At 54.3% G+C, this 20,038-nt stretch overlaps 5 protein-coding genes across 5 annotated transcripts; 1 reads left to right on the top strand and 4 right to left on the bottom strand.

Annotated features, from left to right (window-relative positions):
• Nucleotides 1–1,402: 1,402 nt before the first annotated feature.
• On the bottom strand, nucleotides 1,403–2,155 carry PG986_014830 (uncharacterized protein; the record flags this gene model as incomplete). Its single annotated transcript, XM_066851052.1, has 2 exons — nucleotides 1,403–1,674; nucleotides 1,738–2,155. 2 exons carry the CDS (start codon nucleotides 2,153–2,155, stop codon nucleotides 1,403–1,405), a joined length of 690 nt encoding a protein of 229 aa, XP_066693290.1.
• A 769-nt stretch (nucleotides 2,156–2,924) lies between these two features.
• PG986_014829 (uncharacterized protein) lies at nucleotides 2,925–4,485 on the bottom strand (the record flags this gene model as incomplete). Its single annotated transcript, XM_066851051.1, has 3 exons — nucleotides 2,925–3,203; nucleotides 3,332–4,161; nucleotides 4,224–4,485. The coding sequence occupies 3 exons, from the start codon at nucleotides 4,483–4,485 to the stop codon at nucleotides 2,925–2,927; spliced, it is 1,371 nt and encodes a 456-aa protein (XP_066693289.1).
• A 1,289-nt stretch (nucleotides 4,486–5,774) lies between these two features.
• PG986_014828 (pre-mRNA splicing factor (Prp24)) lies at nucleotides 5,775–8,899 on the bottom strand (the record flags this gene model as incomplete). The annotated part of the gene is made up of 2 exons (XM_066851050.1): nucleotides 5,775–6,033; nucleotides 6,084–8,899. 2 exons carry the CDS (start codon nucleotides 8,897–8,899, stop codon nucleotides 5,775–5,777), a joined length of 3,075 nt encoding a protein of 1,024 aa, XP_066693288.1.
• A 3,611-nt stretch (nucleotides 8,900–12,510) lies between these two features.
• On the bottom strand, nucleotides 12,511–13,580 carry PG986_014827 (nucleic acid-binding protein; the record flags this gene model as incomplete). Its single annotated transcript, XM_066851049.1, has 2 exons — nucleotides 12,511–12,724; nucleotides 12,820–13,580. The coding sequence occupies 2 exons, from the start codon at nucleotides 13,578–13,580 to the stop codon at nucleotides 12,511–12,513; spliced, it is 975 nt and encodes a 324-aa protein (XP_066693287.1).
• Nucleotides 13,581–16,868: 3,288 nt separating this feature from the next.
• Nucleotides 16,869–18,187, top strand: PG986_014826 (uncharacterized protein; the record flags this gene model as incomplete). The annotated part of the gene is made up of 2 exons (XM_066851048.1): nucleotides 16,869–17,028; nucleotides 17,088–18,187. 2 exons carry the CDS (start codon nucleotides 16,869–16,871, stop codon nucleotides 18,185–18,187), a joined length of 1,260 nt encoding a protein of 419 aa, XP_066693286.1.
• Between the last annotated feature and the right edge of the window lie 1,851 nt (nucleotides 18,188–20,038).

Genomic DNA, 20,038 nt, shown 5'->3' with positions numbered 1-20,038 from the left:
TGGGGCACCCTTCAGGATGCCCTCACACTTGAATCACCTGCACGACAGTCACCCGCGGCAGCTTATGCCGGTGCTTGGGCGGAGCTCGTAGTTCGGTAGGCCACTCCCACCCGCATCTGATGCACTGCGAGGATGTAGCAGGCCTACTTCCACGGCTGCGTGGGCTACTCTCGAGTTATCATGTTGCCATGGGAAGAACTGATAACATGCCGCCTACATACATGCTGCTGGCAGACCAAACTGCCACACTCAGAGATCTGCACACACGCGTTGACCGCCTAGGTGACTACTTACACAACTGTCTTTCTTTTCCTACATGATCAATGATATCGTGAGAGTTAACAGTAATCAATTCCTTCCTGCATCTCCCTCCCCCTATTTCTCACCTTGATCTGAACCACCACATCCTAGAATTGTACACAACAACAACAACCTACACGTAACGGTCTTCCATTTACCAACCACCACATCCGCCCATTGCAATTCATACATCAAGACGTTATCTACTCCCTCAGCCAGATGCTACGGTTGGTGATGTGCTGCTCGTGCTGGATAGGAGAACCCCTTTCTTTGCCATCGATCCACACCGCCCAGCTGAACCGTCCGGGTACCCCCAATGAACCAGCGGGAAATGAATTCAAAGGAGCCTACAATAAACTGGTCGTCATGATGTCTTGCCACTATGATACACAAGTTGCTCAGAGAGATCTGCTTGAGTTGATATGGAGGTGACAAGCCCTAAACCAGGTTTCTCTAGGTCAGAGGCCGAGGAGAGAGGAGTTCAGATCACTCCCTGGTCGCATAAGGATACTTTGTCTTATGATGTAGGGTACAGGAGGAGGTAAGAACATCTTATTCATTGTATATACACTATCTCGGTCTCAACTCGCTGACCTGATGCAGAATGTATTCCACTTCCCAGGCCTCGTCATCCAACCCACGACGGCTGAGAGCAGCAATGGCGGTAGCTGTGCCCACGAACCTAGGGGCCATCCACAAATGACCGCAAATCTATCGGAATTACCATGACGAATTCCACTTACAGCTCGCTGCTGCATCATCCCGATCAAGTAGAATGCCCATATCGCACCCCAAGGACGAGGAGGGAGCGTAGGCAGCACACTCGCGTATGTCGCATCGAAACTGCTACAAATTCACGCAACCTTCATGCCACCCTGCATACTTGCCCTTCACCTCAAAGGCAAACCACCTTGGCACGGATCCCCTTACTCTCCGCCTTCGGCACCCCAACAAACAAATCCCGATCAATAACAAGATCCCGCTCCGCCGTGGTGTCGTACGGCGGCAGATCGAACCGCGCCACGACATGCGCGAGCGCGAGGTAGAGCTCGGCCCAGGCCAGGTTGATACCGATACAGGAGCGGCTGCCGCGGGCAGATCGCTATCGAGGACCGTCTGGAAAATGGATCCCTCCGCCCTCTTGCCCGCCGCGTTCGCCGCGATGATGCGCCCGATCCGCTCGCGCGTCAGGTCCCGCCACACCACGAGCCCCGCGGCCGGGTGCTTCAGCCACCGCAGCAGCCGCAGCGGCGCCCGCTGCAGCACGGGCCAGAGCCAGGGGAACTGGCGCAGGAAGACGGCGTTGGCGGACTGGGCGACCAGGGTCTCCTTCCACAGCAATCCAAAATCGGGCTCGTCGAGGTGGCGCGTCCGCTCGCCGAACGCGAAGTCGGTGATGAACATACATACACGGATGATATCAGCATCTATCGATACATCTCATGAGAACGTAATGGATAGAGCGAACACAGGCTTCCGACTTATCCCGCTTCTTGGAAGATGGAGCGGAAACCTCATCGTAGTAATCAGGATCCCGGATGTGTAGCTCATTGGGCATGATCCACACAATAGGTCCTGGCGCTCCTCCGCCAGTGGTGGGTTTCTCATTTCGGCAGAGACGACGACACGAACCATATTGATCATGAAGCTTCTGGATGTGCCATATGAACTGGCCCTGCCGGACGATGTCGTGGTAAAACTCATACCACTCGGTCGTCGCCGCCAGCTTGGGACCAGGGAACTTGGCCAGCGGATGCAGCGTGACTCGGTAAATTGCCAGTGCCGCGCTGTACAGCAGCATCAACCCTGCTCCGTACGCGGCGAGCGCCACGGTGCTGGTATCGAGGACGCCCATGGTGCAGATTGGTCATGTCTCACTGAACTGCACTGCTTAAGCTTTGGTATACCCGCATGCTTCACGAATACCCCGAGCAGAGAGTTCAGGGTTGTCCATACCATTATATCATTCCGCTACCCAGGATCTGAACTGAGGGGTCTCGCTATCCCCTTGTCATGCAATGTGATGGTCGTTCAAGATGCAGATATGCACAGTGCCCAGCACATCATGATTGGATGATTGCAACAGCCGATGCGGGCTCGCTTGCATATTCAGAAGGAAAACGAATTCCGTGTAACAATCGCGCTGGCTTATAGAAACGCCACGCTTTCAACCCGCCCTTCCCCGTGGACGCAGTGTCCCGTCGGGGTTAGCCTTCTTACTCGCCCATGCCAAGAGCGCGAGACCTGGGGATTGGGTGGCCACTCTCGGCTAGATTTCTTCAATGCGACCATGCAAGATAACGACACATCATCTCCAGATGGCAACTATGCCCGATAGAATTGGCACAGCAGCTGCAGGCCGACCAAGCCAGAGCTGAGGGGGGAGAGAACAGGCTCCGCTTTCCTACCTGTGGCAAAAGAAAACATAATCTTGGCGGATGGAGCTCAGCACATTCAGGACCGACATCGATTGGTGGTCTTGTTTGGTCACATAGACAAGAAGAGTCGAGACTGACACACAGTGTTCGAATTATTATTTCATTACTCGTAAGCCATCAGCTACAATAGGCATACATCCTGCATCCTTTAGTGTAGGTAGGTCGTCAACCTGTTAGGTTGTCGATCTAGTACTTGGTCAAAGGCGGGCACCCTTGGCAAGCGGGCAGCGAGAACTTGGTCTCCACAAAGACCTTCTGCATGCCGTCTTCGCGCGCCTCGAACTTGTAGTAGACCTTGTCGAGGTCCTCCATGCGGACGCGGTGCGAAACCATGTCCAGCGGGTCGATCTCTCCGTCCTGGATCTGCTTCAGCAGGTCCTCCCAGTACTTGTGTACGGGCGCCTGGCCGTTGCCGATGAGGCGGATACCGCGCTGCATCAGCGAGCCGACGTTGAAGTGGTTGGTCTGGTGCGTCAAGATTGGTTAGCAAGGGTTACGGGAATAAAGGGTGGTCATATATGGAGTAGAGAGCCATCAAGGTCCTCCAAATGGAGGAGGGTGACGTTGAGAAAAGAGTTGGGGGAAGTACTCACGTAGCCAACATAAACACCCGTAACACCGCACCGACCAAAATTCCTCACACCCTCAATCATCTCATTGATAATCTCGCTGGTATCTGTCTCAGCACCGACAGCGATCTCGAGCCAATGGGCCCAGCCCTTGGCGTACTCGCCGGCGGCGCACTCGAGCGCGCAGTCGGGCCCCCGACCGCCGCAGAGCTCCTTGAGACGCGACACCACCGTCTCCTTATTCGTGACGCCGAACGAGAGGGTCTTGTAGTCGATCAGCGAACCAAGCTTCTCGGCGTACTTGGCGGGCCAGTGCTCGCGGATGTACGTCAGGCGGGGCTCCGTGTCGACGAAGTGGACCTTGGAGGCGCCCGCCTGCGCCGCGAAGATTCCCGCAAAGTGCCCGATGGGACCAGCGCCGAAGACGGCGACGGTGTCGTCAGGGTAGACGGCCGTGTCCATGGCGCAGTTGTAGGCCGTGCAGAGGGTGTCCGAGAGGTAGAGCGCCTTCTCGTCGGGGACGCCGTCGGGGATCTCCAGCAGGTTCACGTCGGCGAGGGGGACGCGGACGTACTCAGCCTGGCCGCCGGCGAAGCCGCCAACCAAGTGGGAGAAGCCGAAGAGGCCGGCCGTCTGGCCGCCGTACATGGACTTGGCCGTCTGGTTCGAGCTCGTCTTCTCGCACATGGACGAGAGCTTCTGCTTACAGAAATAGCAGTCGCCGCAGGCGATCTGGAACGAGGCCACGTAGCGCTTGCCCTTGGCGACCTTCTTGACGGAAGGACCAACCTCGTCGACGATGCCGCAGAACTCGTGACCGAGGATATCACCCTTGTTCAGCTGAATGATGGAGCCTACACGCAAGACCCGTCAGTCAGGTGATCTATTCCTCAAGCGGGGCAGAAGGAGAACAAACCGTGCAGCAAGTGCAAATCACTTCCGCAGACCGTGCTTCCGGTGACCTTGATAATGACATCGTTGTCCTCCAAGATCTTGGGCCGGGCGACGTCTTGCACCTCGACCTTGTTCTTGCCCATCCACACGAGGGCCTTCATCGTCTCACCACCGTCCTTTCCGACGCCAGCCTGGCCATAGTTGGAAATGTCCTGCTCAAGGATAGCGCTGCCATCATGTCCTATCGCCTTCTCGGCGGCGTATGCTGCTTGGGAGGCTGCCATGGTGACTGTTGTTTGCGGCTGACGGGACCGACTGGTGGGCTGTTCTTTTTCCTTCTGATGTACGATACGTGATGACGCCAATGATCAAGTACCAAGTTTGGTTGGTTTTGCTTCAAAAGAAAGGGTATCGCAGTTGCAGATTCGTTTGCTTATTGATGATACGAGTAATAGATTTTGCGATTGCGATGTAGGGCGCTACCTTCCTTCTTATAATGTTACCCGGCCTTTGACGGAGACGCACGCAAACCGACGTAACGGCCACACAACCCATCAATGGACCAAATGGTACGCATGCTGACCTCACAAGTACTCACCAAAACCCCGCGATTGGCATTGGCATTGGGCAAGGGGCAGGCAGCTGTTGCGCGGCAAACCCCCCATGTTGATCTTGTTTGGAATGACGTTGGGAATGGTTCGCAGCGGTGGCCTGGATGGCTCAGAGCGACGTCATGGACTTTTTAAACCTGGGTGACAAAGGCGCGGCTCTCCATTCACGACACCACATGGCGATCCACCAAACGCCCAAATGCCATGCTGCGTGGGCGGGCGGGCTCCGCGCGGCAGTTGAATGGCAGTTGCATCCTCTTATCGCCGAAATACGGCTTTCTCTTTCTCTGTGACCCGGGGTTTGCAATGCCAGATCTAGAGTTGTGGCCAGTCATCGGGATGTAAGATCGGAAAAGTGCAGGCTGGAAGGGGTACAGCAGATCGAGGAATTTCACGTCCGACGTCAGCCCTTCTAGGGGGCCCCGCCGGAGAAATTGATCCGACCTGCTTCTTTGCCCAATGCCAGAGCTCTCCTTTAGGTACGTACCTTATGACAAACCGTCGCTTCGTAATACGCTTATCTGCCCGGAGGAGTATGTAGTTTTAGCAGCGTACATATATCTGCGAGAAAGTATTGTTTTGTCCAGTGTTAGTTCTGGGCGTGTCTCATTCGGGATCCTCTTGACCGTCAGAGCAAGTCTCAGCGGCACCTACCTTGTTCCCCCACGAACCCCAAGCCCGTTGCCGACTACACCTGCATGCATAACATTGTCCGCCCATCTTGTCTAGCGACATCGCTCTCGCTAGTCAGTTCAGTTTCGAGTATCAACAACATGAATTTTATTTCAGGAAGTATAGATAGCTGATTTGGCTTCTTTTTCTTCTTCTTCTTCTCCTCTTTCCGCCAAGATTCCTCCGCTTGGCGTCGTAGTAGTAGTAGTAGTTGTCATGCAGTTATTAACGCCGGTTTCCATTTCCTTTAGCCATCACAAAAAATGCTGGGGTATCAACCACTACGAAAACTACTCTTTCCCTCCCAAAAACATAGCCTTGAAGTCTGCATTGCTCTTTGGTTTGGCAGGGCCTGTTCCGTTTGTAGCGGCTCCTGCGCCGGTAGATGCAGACTCCGTCGTCTTCGTGTTCTTGACGAATCCCAACGCCTTTTGGGTCCCCGGCCGCCTGCTAGGGCTGGCCCGGGTCGCCGGATGCTCTGCGGCGGCGCCATCAGCTTGTCCGTCACGCGGTGTTCGCCCTTCTGGCGTTTCAACTCCTCCACCGTGCCTGTGCGCAGTTTTCGCCCAGGTGCGATTTCATATCCATCCAGCTGTAACATGGCTCGTCCCACAGTGTTGGCATCAGCATATTCGATGATGGCTCCTTGGTGATTCGGCTGTAGCACTAGCTTGACAATGTTTCCATGTTTCTCTGCGAGTGCTCGCAGTCGAGCGTCGTTGACCGTGTCGGGCACGTTCAACAGTGCCACCGTCCGATCGTGAATCTCGCTGCTCGAAGGTCCAGACTGATGTGAATCTGTTCCCTCCATCGCAACGTCCCCATCGGTACTGGCTTCGCGAGTGCTTCGCGCCACGGGCTTGAACTTGGTCTCTCTGCTGAGTTCGACGTCCAGAACCTTGTGCCCGAGCTTCGTCTTGTTAAGCTCGACAGCTTTCTCGGCTTCTTCTTTGGTGGCGAATGTAGCAAATGCCGTACCCTTGCTGTGGCCAGAAAGGTTCTTCATGATGCGGATGGTCTGCACATCGCCGTATTTTTCCAACACTTTGCGCAGGTCGTTTTCGGTCATCTTGAAATCGACATTTTTGAGATGCAGCTCGCGCCCTTCGGCAATAGCGCCGTCCCGCTTTTTCTTGGACGACGGATTCGAGTACTTCGACTGTAGCGTATACTTGCCCTCCAAAAGCTTTCCATCCATCCGAGTGGCCTTTTCAGCAGCCTCTGCGTCTCGGAACGACAGGTAGCAGAAGCGACGGCGGGTGTCGAACTTGAGCGAGGGAAACCTGATGTTGATAATGTCGCCGCAGTGCTTGAAAAGATTTCGGACATAATCCTCATCGGCAGTCGGTGGATAGTTCGAGACAAAAAGTGTAAGACCCGTCCCTGGTTTGACACTAATCTGGGATGAGCCGAAATACTTGTTGTCCCGAAGGAGGGCTGACTGCATCTCCTCGGGCGATTCGAACTCGATCAAAGCCAGTGAAGACTCCCCGTCCTTCTCCCTCTCCACGATTACATTGACAATATGGCCGTAGTCCTTGAAGTACTTGCGAATGGCTGTCAATGTGACGTCCGCGGGAAGGTTTGTAACAAGAACAGATGTGTTCTCTCTATCACGCTTCAAATTCTCGTCAGAATTTGCTGATTGCGAAAGTTGAGGATCGGTGTTTTTGGGCCGCTTGCTGGCTTGGCTCTCGAGCTCATCTGAATCTTCATCTCGTTTCCTCTTAGAACTTGAAGGAGAGCCCTGCAATTGCAGTGCTGCGGTCTCTTCGGTGATAGAGCGAGCTTGCTGCTGTTGCGCCTCCATCTGGGCGGCGTAGGCAGCGGCGGCCTTGGCTTGCTCGTGCTGCCTGCGTTCAGACACGGCCTTTCGGGCCTTATGTATGGCATCGAGTCCTCTGCGCAAGGTCACGGCGTGCTCGTAGTCGTTCAGATGTTGTGAGTAGACTTCCATGATGCGCTCGGGCCAGTCCAGGGAGTCTTGCTGCAGGGCTCGCGAGAGGACTTCGGTGGCGAGGGTGGGGACACGAAGAGGCCTCTCCCCGTTGGCTGGGGTTGGACTTCTAGGTCTTGGTTGCGATGAGAAAACCATCATCTCCCACAGGTAGTAGTTGAGCCAGAAGTCGTAGCTGTTGGCGAGTAATGATTTCCCGGCCGCGCGATTCCAGACCTTGCGAGCATTATCGACTTCGCCTTTCTTTTCAGTCAGATACTGGACGAGGATCCTTTCAATGCGATAGTTCGGGTCGCCTTGGTACTCTTTCTTGTACAAGCGCTCGCCCCAGAGCTGAACATCCTCAAGTGCAACGGACAGTCCGACGTCTGCTATGTCCACGGCATCTTCATGTGCACTAGGGTTCATTGCTGTACGCTTGAGATAGCCGCACCATGCGGCATACATATCAATCACCCCCGTCATCCCGTTCTTGTCAAGGGCCTTGGTGTTGGTTGCGGCGTGCTTGATATGTTCGACATCTTGAAAAGTCAAGCCCGCCTCCTCGGCCCCCAAAATGTAGCGGGCCCAGAGCATTCCCGACCAAGGGCAGTGTGACACAGCGCGTTGGTGAACGCCTAGCAGATCCGGAATGTTATATTGCAGGGTTGATGTTCTCGATATGGTCTGGAGACTTGATATGTAGACGGTATAGTTGGCCCAGATCTCGTCGTCAGCAGTAAAGATGCCAGCAAGGGCTCTCGAATAGAGGGCAAGGCCAAGTGCAACAGGCATAGTGGGATTCTTTTGGCTTTCCTCGGTCTGCGCTGCTTCCCAATCCAAGTACTCTCGCATTACGGCCTTTTGCTCCTCGATGTCACCGGCTCTTTCAGCTTTCCGAAGCTTCAGTTCGCGGGTCTCGCGCTCGCTGTAGGCTGCCTTGGCGCCTTGAGCCAACGGTATGACCTCCTTGAACTCGGACTCGTACGCGGCATTGTTATATTCGCTGAGGAAGCCCGAGAACATTTGCGACGTCTCGTCCCAAGTGGCGTGAGGGACTTGGAGGCGGTCGCGGAAGAGATGTGTTATGCGCTGAACACCGGCTTGAGTACGCGTGCGGGCAAGCTGCTCCTGTTCGATGGAGATCCACCGGTTCCAGAACTCGTGGCTGTCGTTGACTCGGTGACTGATCAATTTGTAGCCGTCGCTCCATAAGCTCAAGGCCGAGTCGAACGAGAAAATTTGCCGCCCGAGCTGCTGCTCGTCGCTAGGCCATCCGGCCGCGCCGCTCTGGCAATTGATGAAGAGCGACCAAAAATATTCGCAGTACGCCAGCCATATCCGCATGCTGCCTGGCTCGGCCAGAGTAGCGCTCTTGAAGAGCTCAACTATCCTAACACGCCCCTCGAGGTCATTGACATGACGGCGCTCCTCCTCAACATATGCCAACCAACTATCTTCACCGACGGGGTTCGCCATGGTGCATATTTTTCTTAACACAGCCAGCAACAAACCAAGTCTCTCTGGCAGCCTTCATGTGGTTGGCGCGCTTTCGCAGTTGCGTCTGTTTTGTTCGGAGGCGGGGTTTGCGCGACGAAGAAAAAGGTTCGGAATGGAGGATGCGCTCGCGTGCGTGGGTAGAATGGTTTTGGTTTTGGTGGTGGTTGAATGTATGCGCTGCGGGAACGACAGTGTGTGTTTTTGTCGCGCGCCACAGGATGATGTCGTGGGAGGTGTTACCGACCGAAGCACGACAAGACCGGCTGCACCTTTTGTGTCTGTGTGCGTGTCTGTGTGTCCTCTCACCCGAAGTCTGACATCCACATCCACTGCTGGGAGAGGAGAGGGAGCAGTAGCAGCCGTAGCAGACAGAAAAGTGTCCTACTTGTCGACTTCGACAACGTGGGCGGTCTCCGCTGAAGCTGATGCCTGCCGGCCCTACCCAAAATAAAAAAGAAGTGGGGGGTTCTTAGCGGACCAGCTCCCGCCTTGAAATGCAAACTAAATAAGTGAGTTTGATGATATGCTAGAATCGCCGACAGGAGTATCTCCTCAAATATGTGCGCTGTCGCCGGGGAATCCAGTGCTCGGGCTGCGGTTGTGCAAGCTGTCAAGTGCTGAGTTTGAGCTGTATTGTTTTTCTCGACCCAAAGCTGAGCAGGACCCAAACAGTCGACTCAACACGAGCAGGGGGGGACTTAGAAAGGGCAATAATCAGGAGAGGATCGGCGTTGACAGGGGATGTGGGTACCGTCTGAGGGAAGAGTCCCTGATAATCGTCTTGTGTTTGGTCGAAAAATGTTAGACGATGCCTATGATCGACGGACGCGGACCGGGGCTTGTTGCTTGGGAAGAAGAAGCGAAGGAAGCCAAAAAAGAGCAAGAAGAAGAGGGACAAGAAGAGGCTGTACCCAAGAAGGCGAATAGACGATTGCCAATGCTTGCTTGGCAGCTTGAAAATTGCTTCAAATGGTGGCTTCGCCCGCTCTCTGGTTGTCCGCCAGCGCGCGCTTTTTTCAATTCCGTCGCCTCGGTAGGCAGGACGAAAAGTTACAGTTATCTCAGACGTCAACAACCCGCAGTGGAGCGGACGGGGTTGGGAACTTTGGGACTCTTTTTTTGCATGCTATTTTTGTTTGCGCTTGCTGGTAGGTAATAGAAATCCCAATGGGTAAGGCGGTCGATATTGCGCGACTCGCTCGCACTGCTCTAGCGGCTGGGCCTAATCAGAAAAAATCATGCCAGCGTATTAGGACAGGAAGGATCCTGCCTATTTCACTTGCCTCCTGTCTCCCTCCTGCCGCCAGCCTTTTGGGCACATGCCGCGCGAAAACTCACTTGTTCTTATTACAAAGAAAAGGCCCCCCCCCCTCCATCCCATACGAAGGGACGGAGATCTAGAAGGGTAGCCAGGGCCGCCGATCGTCACTATCCTCCCAGCCAGGGTTCCCGTTCGGTGACACAGCTGACAAACGGAGGTGCCGCCATGCTGGCCAATCAGGGCGTGTTTTGGTCCTTCGGATCGCTTCCACCACAGCGCCAACATCAGCTGCGCATTCTTCCTTCGTTTGAGCAGCGGCGATTAAACTCTGGCAAGACTCAAAGCACAGAGTTGATCTACGATTTGAGGAACAGAACTTGCAGTAGCCTGCAATGGTGAGATGGACCAGACGTTTGGCTACAGCTTGCAGCAAGGTTGGGTTTTGCGATGCCTTCTCCCTTGAAGTCTCTTTTATCTCCTGCTATTCCCGCGTGTCATCCCAATGCAACCAGCACAGCACAAATAATAAGGGTCGACGGCAATCTCGGCTTTTGCATGAGTGGGAAGAGGGCCAAGAGGCGCCCCCAATTCCAGGCGGCGGGGCGAGACGTCACTGTCTGCTGCTGTCCAGTGGTCGGACTTTAGTTGTACAGGCGACTTGCAGGGAAGATGGCGCCCGAAAGCGGAAAGTGGGCTTGCCTGACCCCCCTGTCCAAGCACGTTCTAGACCCCTGAGTCAACCGGCTTGGTCACGCCCAACGACGTCATTGCACCACCGGGGTTTGCAGCAAAAAATAAGAATGCATCGATATCTTTCTCCCTGCTAAGATTGCGCTCCCCATCCTCACGCTCTGCTCTGCAGCCTCTGCTTGTAACGTTCGGCTTCTTCCAGTCCACACACCCCAAAGAAGCGCAAACTCTGCAATGTTTGTGTGACAGACAGACGCCGCAAGGTTCGTCTCTCCTTTTTTTCTTCCTTTTTTTGCCTCGTTCTTCTTTTCCTTTGGACTCCTCCTCTCGCCGGCCACTGTCCAATGGAAACGCCCTGCCAATCAAACGAAACGTTGCCTTGGGACGGACAAACGCACTTGCGACGCCCTTCTGGGCCATCCCTCCATTTCGGGGTGTCTTAGGCCTGGGGGTTAAAGTTTCAAGAGATGCCGTGAAGCCGGTGTCGAAAGACGACCACCCAACCTGACTCCTCTAGGGATCCTCTCTGACCGCTGTGGTTCCTGTGGAATCGAACACGATAATCACTAAAAGCTCGCAATAAGCCAATAAACCGGAATTTCCTTAGTGTGCACGACTCATTCACCACGATCTATCGTCCCATAGACTAGGGGGAGCGAGTGCTAGTCGTAGCGCAGAGGGACCCTAGGGACCCTAGCCTTTAGGGAGCCTAAGGAGCCCGTCTCCACTGGCACATCCGTTTGCGTTCAGTTAGTAAACGGGGTTGATCAAGGTCGGTCGGTGGGAGACAACCCGCACAACCCGAAGTTCAAATCCCGAAGCGCGCCATTCGGTACGTCGTAGTTCGTGACAAATACGCGAGGAACGCGGAAGACCACCAGCCTCGACGTTCAATAGTTGGCCGTTCGCATGAATACTTAATTTTGGGGACTGTCCGGTCCCGGTGGCTGGGGCACGGGAGTGAGTGCTATTATTCATCTACCAGAAGTAATTCCACCGTTATGCCGGGTGGGCTTTCCCATTGCGCCCGCCCTTCTCCCATGGCTGCTGTGGGCTGCAGTGAAATATTACTGGGGGAGCAAGATCTACCTATTCAATGACTTGAGCAACGCGAATCCGCATATTCAGAAATCACTAGCTACCTACCTACCTAACCTACCTTAACAGCATATCTTCCAAAGCACTGTACAGCACTACCGTATGCAGTCAAGAGAATGGGTGTGGTGTGGTGTGGTGTAACAGCGGTTTCTGGGGCAAAACTCAGATGCGACTGGGGGGCTACTGCTTACCTTGCTGCTCGAACGACGATCGTGCTGGGATACTGACAGGTCAGACAACCTACCAGAGAAAATTCCTTCGGAAAAGGCATGCAGGCGACTGACTGGTCGCGGTTTGCGCAAACATGCACAGCAAATCAAAATAACATGCATAAAGTCGGATAGGCATACCCCAAATCGGTAGCATCAAGAAGCCAACTGGTGGCTCTCCGGTACTCAACAGTCGATCACATCAACTCGACGTAGCGACTGTCCTCAGAATTCGTCCTTCTACTCATAGTAGAAGGCTCCTTTTAGAATATGGAAATGCGGTTCTACACTGGCAACTGATGCACACAACATCCTGTACCCGGTGCAATGCCCTATGACTGGTAAGACTGGGTGGGCGCACGCTCAGTTCTTGGGACGGCGATCGAGACCTTGATGCTGGCACCTCGGTGCTCCGATCCGTTGAGAGCGTTGACAGCAGCCTGGGCCTGGTCGGCACTAGCAAAGTCCAGGAAGCAGAAGTTGCGTCGCTCATCGGTGCCGGGTGCCGATGGCGTCTTGGGGCTGATTCGCTTGCTGACCAGCTCACTAAAACACAAGAGTCAGACACGACCAATATGGCGCCTTGCACCACGCGCACTACGCGCCAAGGGGATATGGTAAAGCATGGATATCAAACTTACACTTCAAAGCCGTTGAAAAGTTCCCGCATCTCGACGTCATTCTCGGCCTGATCTAACATACGCGGAAGTCCGCCAACGTACACCTGTCGGCCCTCCTCCTGAGCCTTGGAGCGCTCGTAGTAGGTCTTCGTCGGCATAGACGAGCGACCACCCTCTCGGTCTCCTGAATCGCCCCAGTTGCCCCAGCGACTGGGGTTGGCACCGCCCTCTCTGGGCCGGTCACTCCTGCGCTCATAGCGCTCGCCATCCGCAGCGGGCGAGTTGCCGTCGCTGTCTGTGCGACGCGGCGCGCCCTTAGGCAGGCACGGACGGCACTTGACAGGGCGGTCGAACAGGGGCATGCCCTCGAGACCGGTCATGGCGGCGTCGGCGGCCTCTTTGGTGGCGAACTCGACGAAGCAGTAGCCGGGGTTGCGGCCACTGAAGGGGTCGACCGAGATGTGGGTGTTCTTGTAATCGGGACCCTTGCAGCCGTGCTCCTCCAGCATGGCCTCGACGTCCTCGGGCTTGGCCGAGTACACGAGGTTGCCGAGATAGATACGGCGACCCTCGGCGATGGCCTGGGCGGTGGCCGAGTCGTCCTGTCCGCCACGGGCCGGGCGGTCGTTGGGGCGGCTGCCGTTGTTGCGCGAACCACCCTGCGTAGGATTACTGGGGTTGTTGCGCTCACGCTGACGCCATGTGGACGAAGGTGGGTTGCCGCTGGCCGACGGCGACCGCCAGCTGGAGGCGTCTCTCCAGTTTCCCGCGGGGTCTGACATTTTTTTTTTTATTTGGGGAGAAAGACTCGGGGGCTGGGGTTGGACAGACAGGCAAGACTACTTGAAAGGAGGATGCGAGGGATGGAACTTTTTCCCTCCACGGCGCGGATTTCCAAGAGCGAAGAAAAACTGTGGCTATGGGCTTGTTTTTTGGCCATTCAAATCCCTGGACCCTGGGCGGTGGGCAGAGGGCAGAGGGTCTGTGCTTGGGGGCGATAAGCCAGATTGCCATCCAACTCCAGGTGCCAGGCGCGCTGATTGTGCGGGGGGATAAAGAAAGATAGCGGCCTAGGCCAGGCCCGTCCTGGGTTAGCCTGGCCTGCTAAACCGCCCGTCAAAAACCAACGTTACCTACCTACTTCTTACATGTACCTAACTTTTCGATGTGTGCTGACATGCGGATTGTGTTTCCCTTTTTCAGCCATCGTCTTCCTCCCGTTTCTGACTGCTGAGGTGGTTCGATCCTTTTTCCATCCAGGCCCACGCTACTCCTTACTCCAACATCGGGCCACTTCTCAGCAAAAATTTTATGATCAGCACGGATGGCCACTATTATTCGTGACACTAACAACATTGGAACACATTACGTGGCAATGGGGGGGCCTATGGTTCTCGTCCACTGGCGCATGTTCGGTGTGGGAATTTCGGTGTAAAACTGTCTATTCTCGAAATGATGCGGTGACAAATAGGGGGTAATGCCCGATGTTCAGCCTCCCACGGAGGGAAGGGGCGCCTTGCAACGCAGCCCAACCCTCGCAGTCCCACGCCGTAGGACTTCGCGGCGTGCCAAATGCGCCTTGAGAACCAGACGAGGTGTTGTTTGAACGCCCCGTAAGTCGCGCTGTGTGAGGCTCATGTGTAAGGCACAGCCATGGAGAGGTTGGGCAACATTGCAGGTTTTGGTAACACGCTCACAAGTCTGCCCAGCAGTCCAGCTAACTCAAGTGCGTGGACGTGTGATAGCACAGGAGAGCCTCGGCGGATGAGCACATTGTTTTCGAGTCTACGCGATGCAGTCCGTCTACAACAGCAGGCATCTGGTTCAGCGCCAGAGAGGCTGGACATGAAGATATTCGGAAACAGGGCTTTGCGTTGAGTATGGTGGCTTTTTTCATCCCAGCAGGCCAGCAGAAGCAAATAACCATCAAATTCATAGACGCAAAAAGAAGATATCATACCCAATACCCTCGAAACTCTCAAAAACGTTCCAACATTCACGAAACCCAGTAGAGCGGCGGGCCGTTGTTGGCAGAAGCCTCTTGACTCCAAGGTTATGCTCAATAGGAAAACACCACCCTTTGAAAGTCCTGCCAGCCTTGCGGTAACCCAAGTACTACCCGAAGAAGCTATAGATGAAGTAGACGAGTCCTACGTGGATCCTTATGATCATTTACTCAGCCGCGGCAAAGTCCAACTGGTGGCAGGCGGAGGCCGAAAAGGGGGCTTCCTCAGCAACGATGGTTGCCTGTGCAGGTGACACATTGAGGCCTCTCATGCTGTTGAGAAAACAGGCGTGGGCTATAGACAGAACAAGACATTCTCTCTGGCAGCTTCGAATCCGGTCACATCGATACTTCATGAACTGGCCGCCCAACGTATAAGGCGAGGTTTGACTGGGAGGGAGATAATACTGCAGGCGTGGATGTCGAGCATGCATTGGCATTGCCGTATGACGCTTACTTGACTCTCTAAATACAAGTGCATCAGCCCAGTGGCTCGGCGTACCTGCCATAGTGAATTCTGTCTGGTTTTGGTATTCTTGCGCGCCGCTACTGTAACTGAAACATGGAGGATAGGCAACCTATCAACACATCATCCGCATACGTCTGGAAGTGAGCTGACCCGACTCGCCAAACACAAATCAAGCAAGACGTGCAGGGTCGGGCCAAACTCCCTTGAGGATGACGGAACTCTATCGGCAGTTTCAGGGGTTGATTTCTTGGCATCAGAAAAGTACCATCAGCCATCTTTGTTGACAACAAGAGAGACAATCATCGCTGTTAAAAAGACAAAAACGGGAATTTACATTGATAAAAAAAGGTCCAGCACGAGAGTAAACATATAAACCTAGGTTTGGCCAAAATCATGCTTCTTGTGCAGTTCGAGAACATGGATCGGGGATCAGGTGCCAGCCCAGGCAGCAGTGCAATGGGACAAGAAGATAGCAATACAGGAAAAGACGGCAAGACGACCGGTGTTGTCAGGTAGCACGTGAAGGATTCGACCCCCAAGCACTTGGAGGCTGTGCTTCACAACCCCAAAAGACCAAGTCCTACCTGCCACAGCCATTGCGACCGTTGGATACATAATAACGGGAGGGTAAGAATTTATTGGTTTAGTCTGTGCTGTAACATAACAGAAAGTTCACTTCGTGCTTACCAACTAGAATTTTATTTGGGATGGTTCTTGATGATAGACGACGGTACCCGTAGGAGGTCGTCAACCGACATGTCAGAAGTAGCTACCCCTGTAATTGCATCGTGAATACGCCATAGGCGTCACCACCCTACAGGGTTAGATTGGCACATCACCTTAAACAGGATGCTGATGGATCATTCCGCTGTAGGAGCGCGGGGGGGGGTGGTCTTGATTGTGGAAGCAATGTCATTGCCAGTGCGATGGGACCAGGCTTGCCAGGGGGGTCACTCCAGTCCCAGAGTGCATTACCGTTATGGCGTGTGCTAACAGCACAGCTGTGCTACTATAATTTGACCCCTAGTGGTATCAATCTGCACCTGGCTCTATAATTAGAACGTCCCGTCCGCCCATCCTGGCCCCCAACGGTACTCCATAGGGTAACGGCCGAGAGGCAGCTACTGTAAGTGATAACAGGGGAGGGACCGCCGTGAAATGAACGGCGTTTACCTTACCTTGCCTCATTGGTTCAACTGGGCGACGGCAAATGCGTACTCAGTGATGGCTATGTATAACTTGGCCAGGGCAACTCCCCAGATTCGCACTAGCAAGGGGTCCAACGTTCACCAGGCTGCCTAGACAGCCGGACAGCCACCCCGGTGCAGGGGTAACCCTAGCCTGGCAGACAAGACACTGGACCTCCAGAGACCCAGCCAATTTACAGTCATCTCTTACTTTTTTTTCTATCACATACCGATCTAAGATATATATCAGTTGCTTTTGGCAGCTTGAGGGTTTTCGTTACAGATTAGGCTACTGCACCTACTACGACTTTAGCGTTTCACAAATCTCCATCAACCCTCACCGTATCTTACTATATCTGAACTTATCTCCCAGCTTGCTACGCCAGCATACCAGCCCGGAACCACCAATATGCCAAAGGCCGATCTGAGACCTGCCGGCGTGGCCAAATGTGGTCGCCCGCCCAACTCAGCATACCTCGAACTCATGAAGGAGGACGAGGACTGGAGGCAGCTGGAAAATGCTGCTGAGAGAAGGAAGATCCAGAATCGCCTGGCACAAAGAGCTTATAGTATGTGGCAATATTGCACTACACGCCCATCTTCTCATAGTAGCTAACTTGAGAAAAAGGACGTAACTTACGAAATCGGAACAAGGAAATCGAGACGCTCAGAGAACAACTCATGAGATTCCAAGAGGGGGACGGCCAAAGTAAAAGCATCTCGCAAAGCAGCAGGACAAGATCCAGCAGCAGCAGCAGCAGCAGCAGTGACAAGGGAAACAGCAGAGGCAGCAGTAGAAGCAGTCCCGAGGCATGCTTCTCCGGGCCGGGAAGCGCATCCAACAAGTTGCAGGCAGCAGTTTCCAACGAGTGGATGGCTAGCAGCTACGAGATGGGCAGGTCCACGCCTACTCTAGGGGAAAACAGCAGCAGCGGCGACCCTCAGTTCTTCGACACGTATCCCGACCTGGACTCGGATGACTCGATCTCGTTTGCTTCTGGATCTCCCCCTGGCGACCACCACTCCATCCAATCTGCAGCGACAGATCATGGTGTCCAGATTATGTATGACGACCACGCCAAGCCCTCTCCGCTTCCACCTGCCTTCAACGCCATGTATGCCTATGAAAGGGGCGGTGGAAGATCAGGAGAGGACCCATATTTGCCTGCAGATTTATTCCGCCACGGGATCGATTATGAGTCCAGTTCGGCGAATCAACACCACCTGGCGCCGCTCCCACGAAAACCATCACCCCGATATGCTTCCCCTATCGAGTTTAGCCGTCCGGTCACACTGGACAGTGACGAGGGAGAGAACTCTTTCTGCTTCGGGTACAATACTACTAGTACTGCTGAGCCTGGGGTACCCCTGGCATCGATACCACCTTCAATCACGGACTTTCCCGCCGCCGCCCCTGGAACCCATACCCATATCCACGCGAGCGAACGACCCCGGAATCACACCATGTGCCCAACAGATGATGTTGTCAACATAAACCCTGCGTTATACAGCGCATCGTCGTCACCAAGAGGAACATCAGGCTCGCAACAGCCCGCCTGGCCAGGCATGAACGATTGTGCCGTCTTATCACTACTGCACATTGCGGTTGCGGGCGGCTACGGGGGAGACGGTGCAGCTCATTCTCGGTCATTGGCCGGAGCTTGCCCATGCGGTCGATGTGGAAGGATACACGGCGGCTCAGCGAGCTATGATGACGGGCCGGGATGACATAATTAGCATATTTACTCACTAAGTAGCCAGCAGGAAGAGACTGGCAATTAGCGATTCCTTGTGTATATCGACTGTAGCAGTGGAGATGCGTGTGCAAGTGAAATCTGATGTATAACAAGCGACTGGGCAACACCTGGGTCCTTCCTATCAGGTTACATAGTGAGCAAAGGGATCGTACGTCCAATCCTGGACCTCGAAAGCCTTTCTGCGAAGAACCAAAACCTCGGTCCCGAGAATCGGGTCAATGAAGCCCTATCCCCGAGCACGAGCCCCGTGCGACTAGCGCAGCATGTGTCAGAAAGGCACTGACGGAAAGCGGCTATAAAGCTTGGCTCTATGCGCACCCATGCAAGTCTTAAGAATGGGAACCCAGTTGTAAGTGCCAAGCAAGGGCCTCCTCCACTCTGAGATCGCCGAACACCACCCATGCAGGTCGCCGAACGGGCCCTGTCTGCCCTACAGCCCTTGCAAAGCCCGGTAGACAGGATCACTATCCCGGTCGTTCGGTGGCACAGTTGCTCCCGATAGGGTTGGTGACTCGTCGTCCGGATCAAAGGTCCGCTCCGTACTGTCTATTCATCATTCTACTCATTACGGAAGTCGGATGGGAGTCCGACACCCTCGTCCACAGGAAGCATCAACACGCGTTATGGCGAGATGGGTTAAAGCGGCTTAGCAACGACGGGCTCTGCAGGTTCCGAGCGGGCCGTGCAGCTACTCAACCACGATCTCGGCCCCGAAATCCAGTCAGGGGTTTGCTGATGACACACACCTACATATGTCATCACTTAAATGTCACACACGTGGTATCCATATCACCACGGCAAGACGACTAAGAATAGCGACAGTATCTATACATGGGAACTCCATGGGCCCATAAATCAGTCCTGCTCCGTATTTGCATGCGCCAGTCTACTGAACTACCACTATCTTGCGTGCCCTCCCACTGTAAGCCTTCGTTGCGGCTCAAATGGCTGCTTAAAAGAAGCTTAAACGCTGTACATGGGTTCCTTGGCGCTCAAAAGTGATTGACGTTGGAAAACGAAAGGGCGCTGCGACTGTTGTTGGGGGCCGCTGAACGCTCCCAACATGGTCCAGGGGTCTGGCCAAGGTGGGCCGCTCGCACTCGCAATCAGTTGGTGGAGAAACACAACCTCGAGGGAACGGAACGGGCACTAGTCTTGGCGTATGGTTCTCAATATAGCTTACAAAGCGGCCGCTATAGTCATTGCTTCCCAGGTGCTAATGCACAACTCATATGCCATGGACCCGTACGGCGAAGTGGGCGGGGCAATAGAACATGAAGTCAGTCCACCGTAAACGCATCTAATCCGTAAACATGTGCGGGATAGGCGGGTTACCTTCCAAGGATCCCATTAGTACTAGGTCAAGTACGTGTGTGGTTTCACTGCCTTGCCATCCGAATCCCCGGGACGACTCTGCCCAGTAAGGCTGGGGACTCCCCAGCAACCGTTGAAGAAGTATGCGCCACTCATGGGACGAAATGGAGTGGCCAACGAAAATGGCAGGCTGGCAAGGTGCGCTTCTCCTAGTCTCACCCTACCCCTGCCACAAGAACCTCCAACGCCGCCTGCCAATGCCAATGCCTAGATGACTGTTCACGGAGAGCGAGGAAAAGCTCAAGTTGCTACTACCGACGACATCACGGCTCAAAACATTTGTGACTGGTCTATTCCGCAGATTGCTAGCAATCTTATAACCCCAGTCGGCCACTCCACTATCTGCACCTCAACACTACGATCAGCAACAGCAGGGTCTAGGGATCTATAAATAAACCCACAAAGATTGTGACTCTAGATTCATAGAAAATGGCATGACTCGTAGTTT

Source organism: Apiospora aurea, assembly GCF_038362705.1.
Source record: "Apiospora aurea strain CBS 24483 chromosome Unknown utg000010l_segment0_segment0, whole genome shotgun sequence".
NCBI classification, from domain to species: domain Eukaryota; kingdom Fungi; phylum Ascomycota; class Sordariomycetes; order Amphisphaeriales; family Apiosporaceae; genus Apiospora; species Apiospora aurea.
The sequence above is the reverse complement of the archived record's forward strand: the minus strand, read 5'-3'. Positions and strand labels throughout refer to the sequence as shown.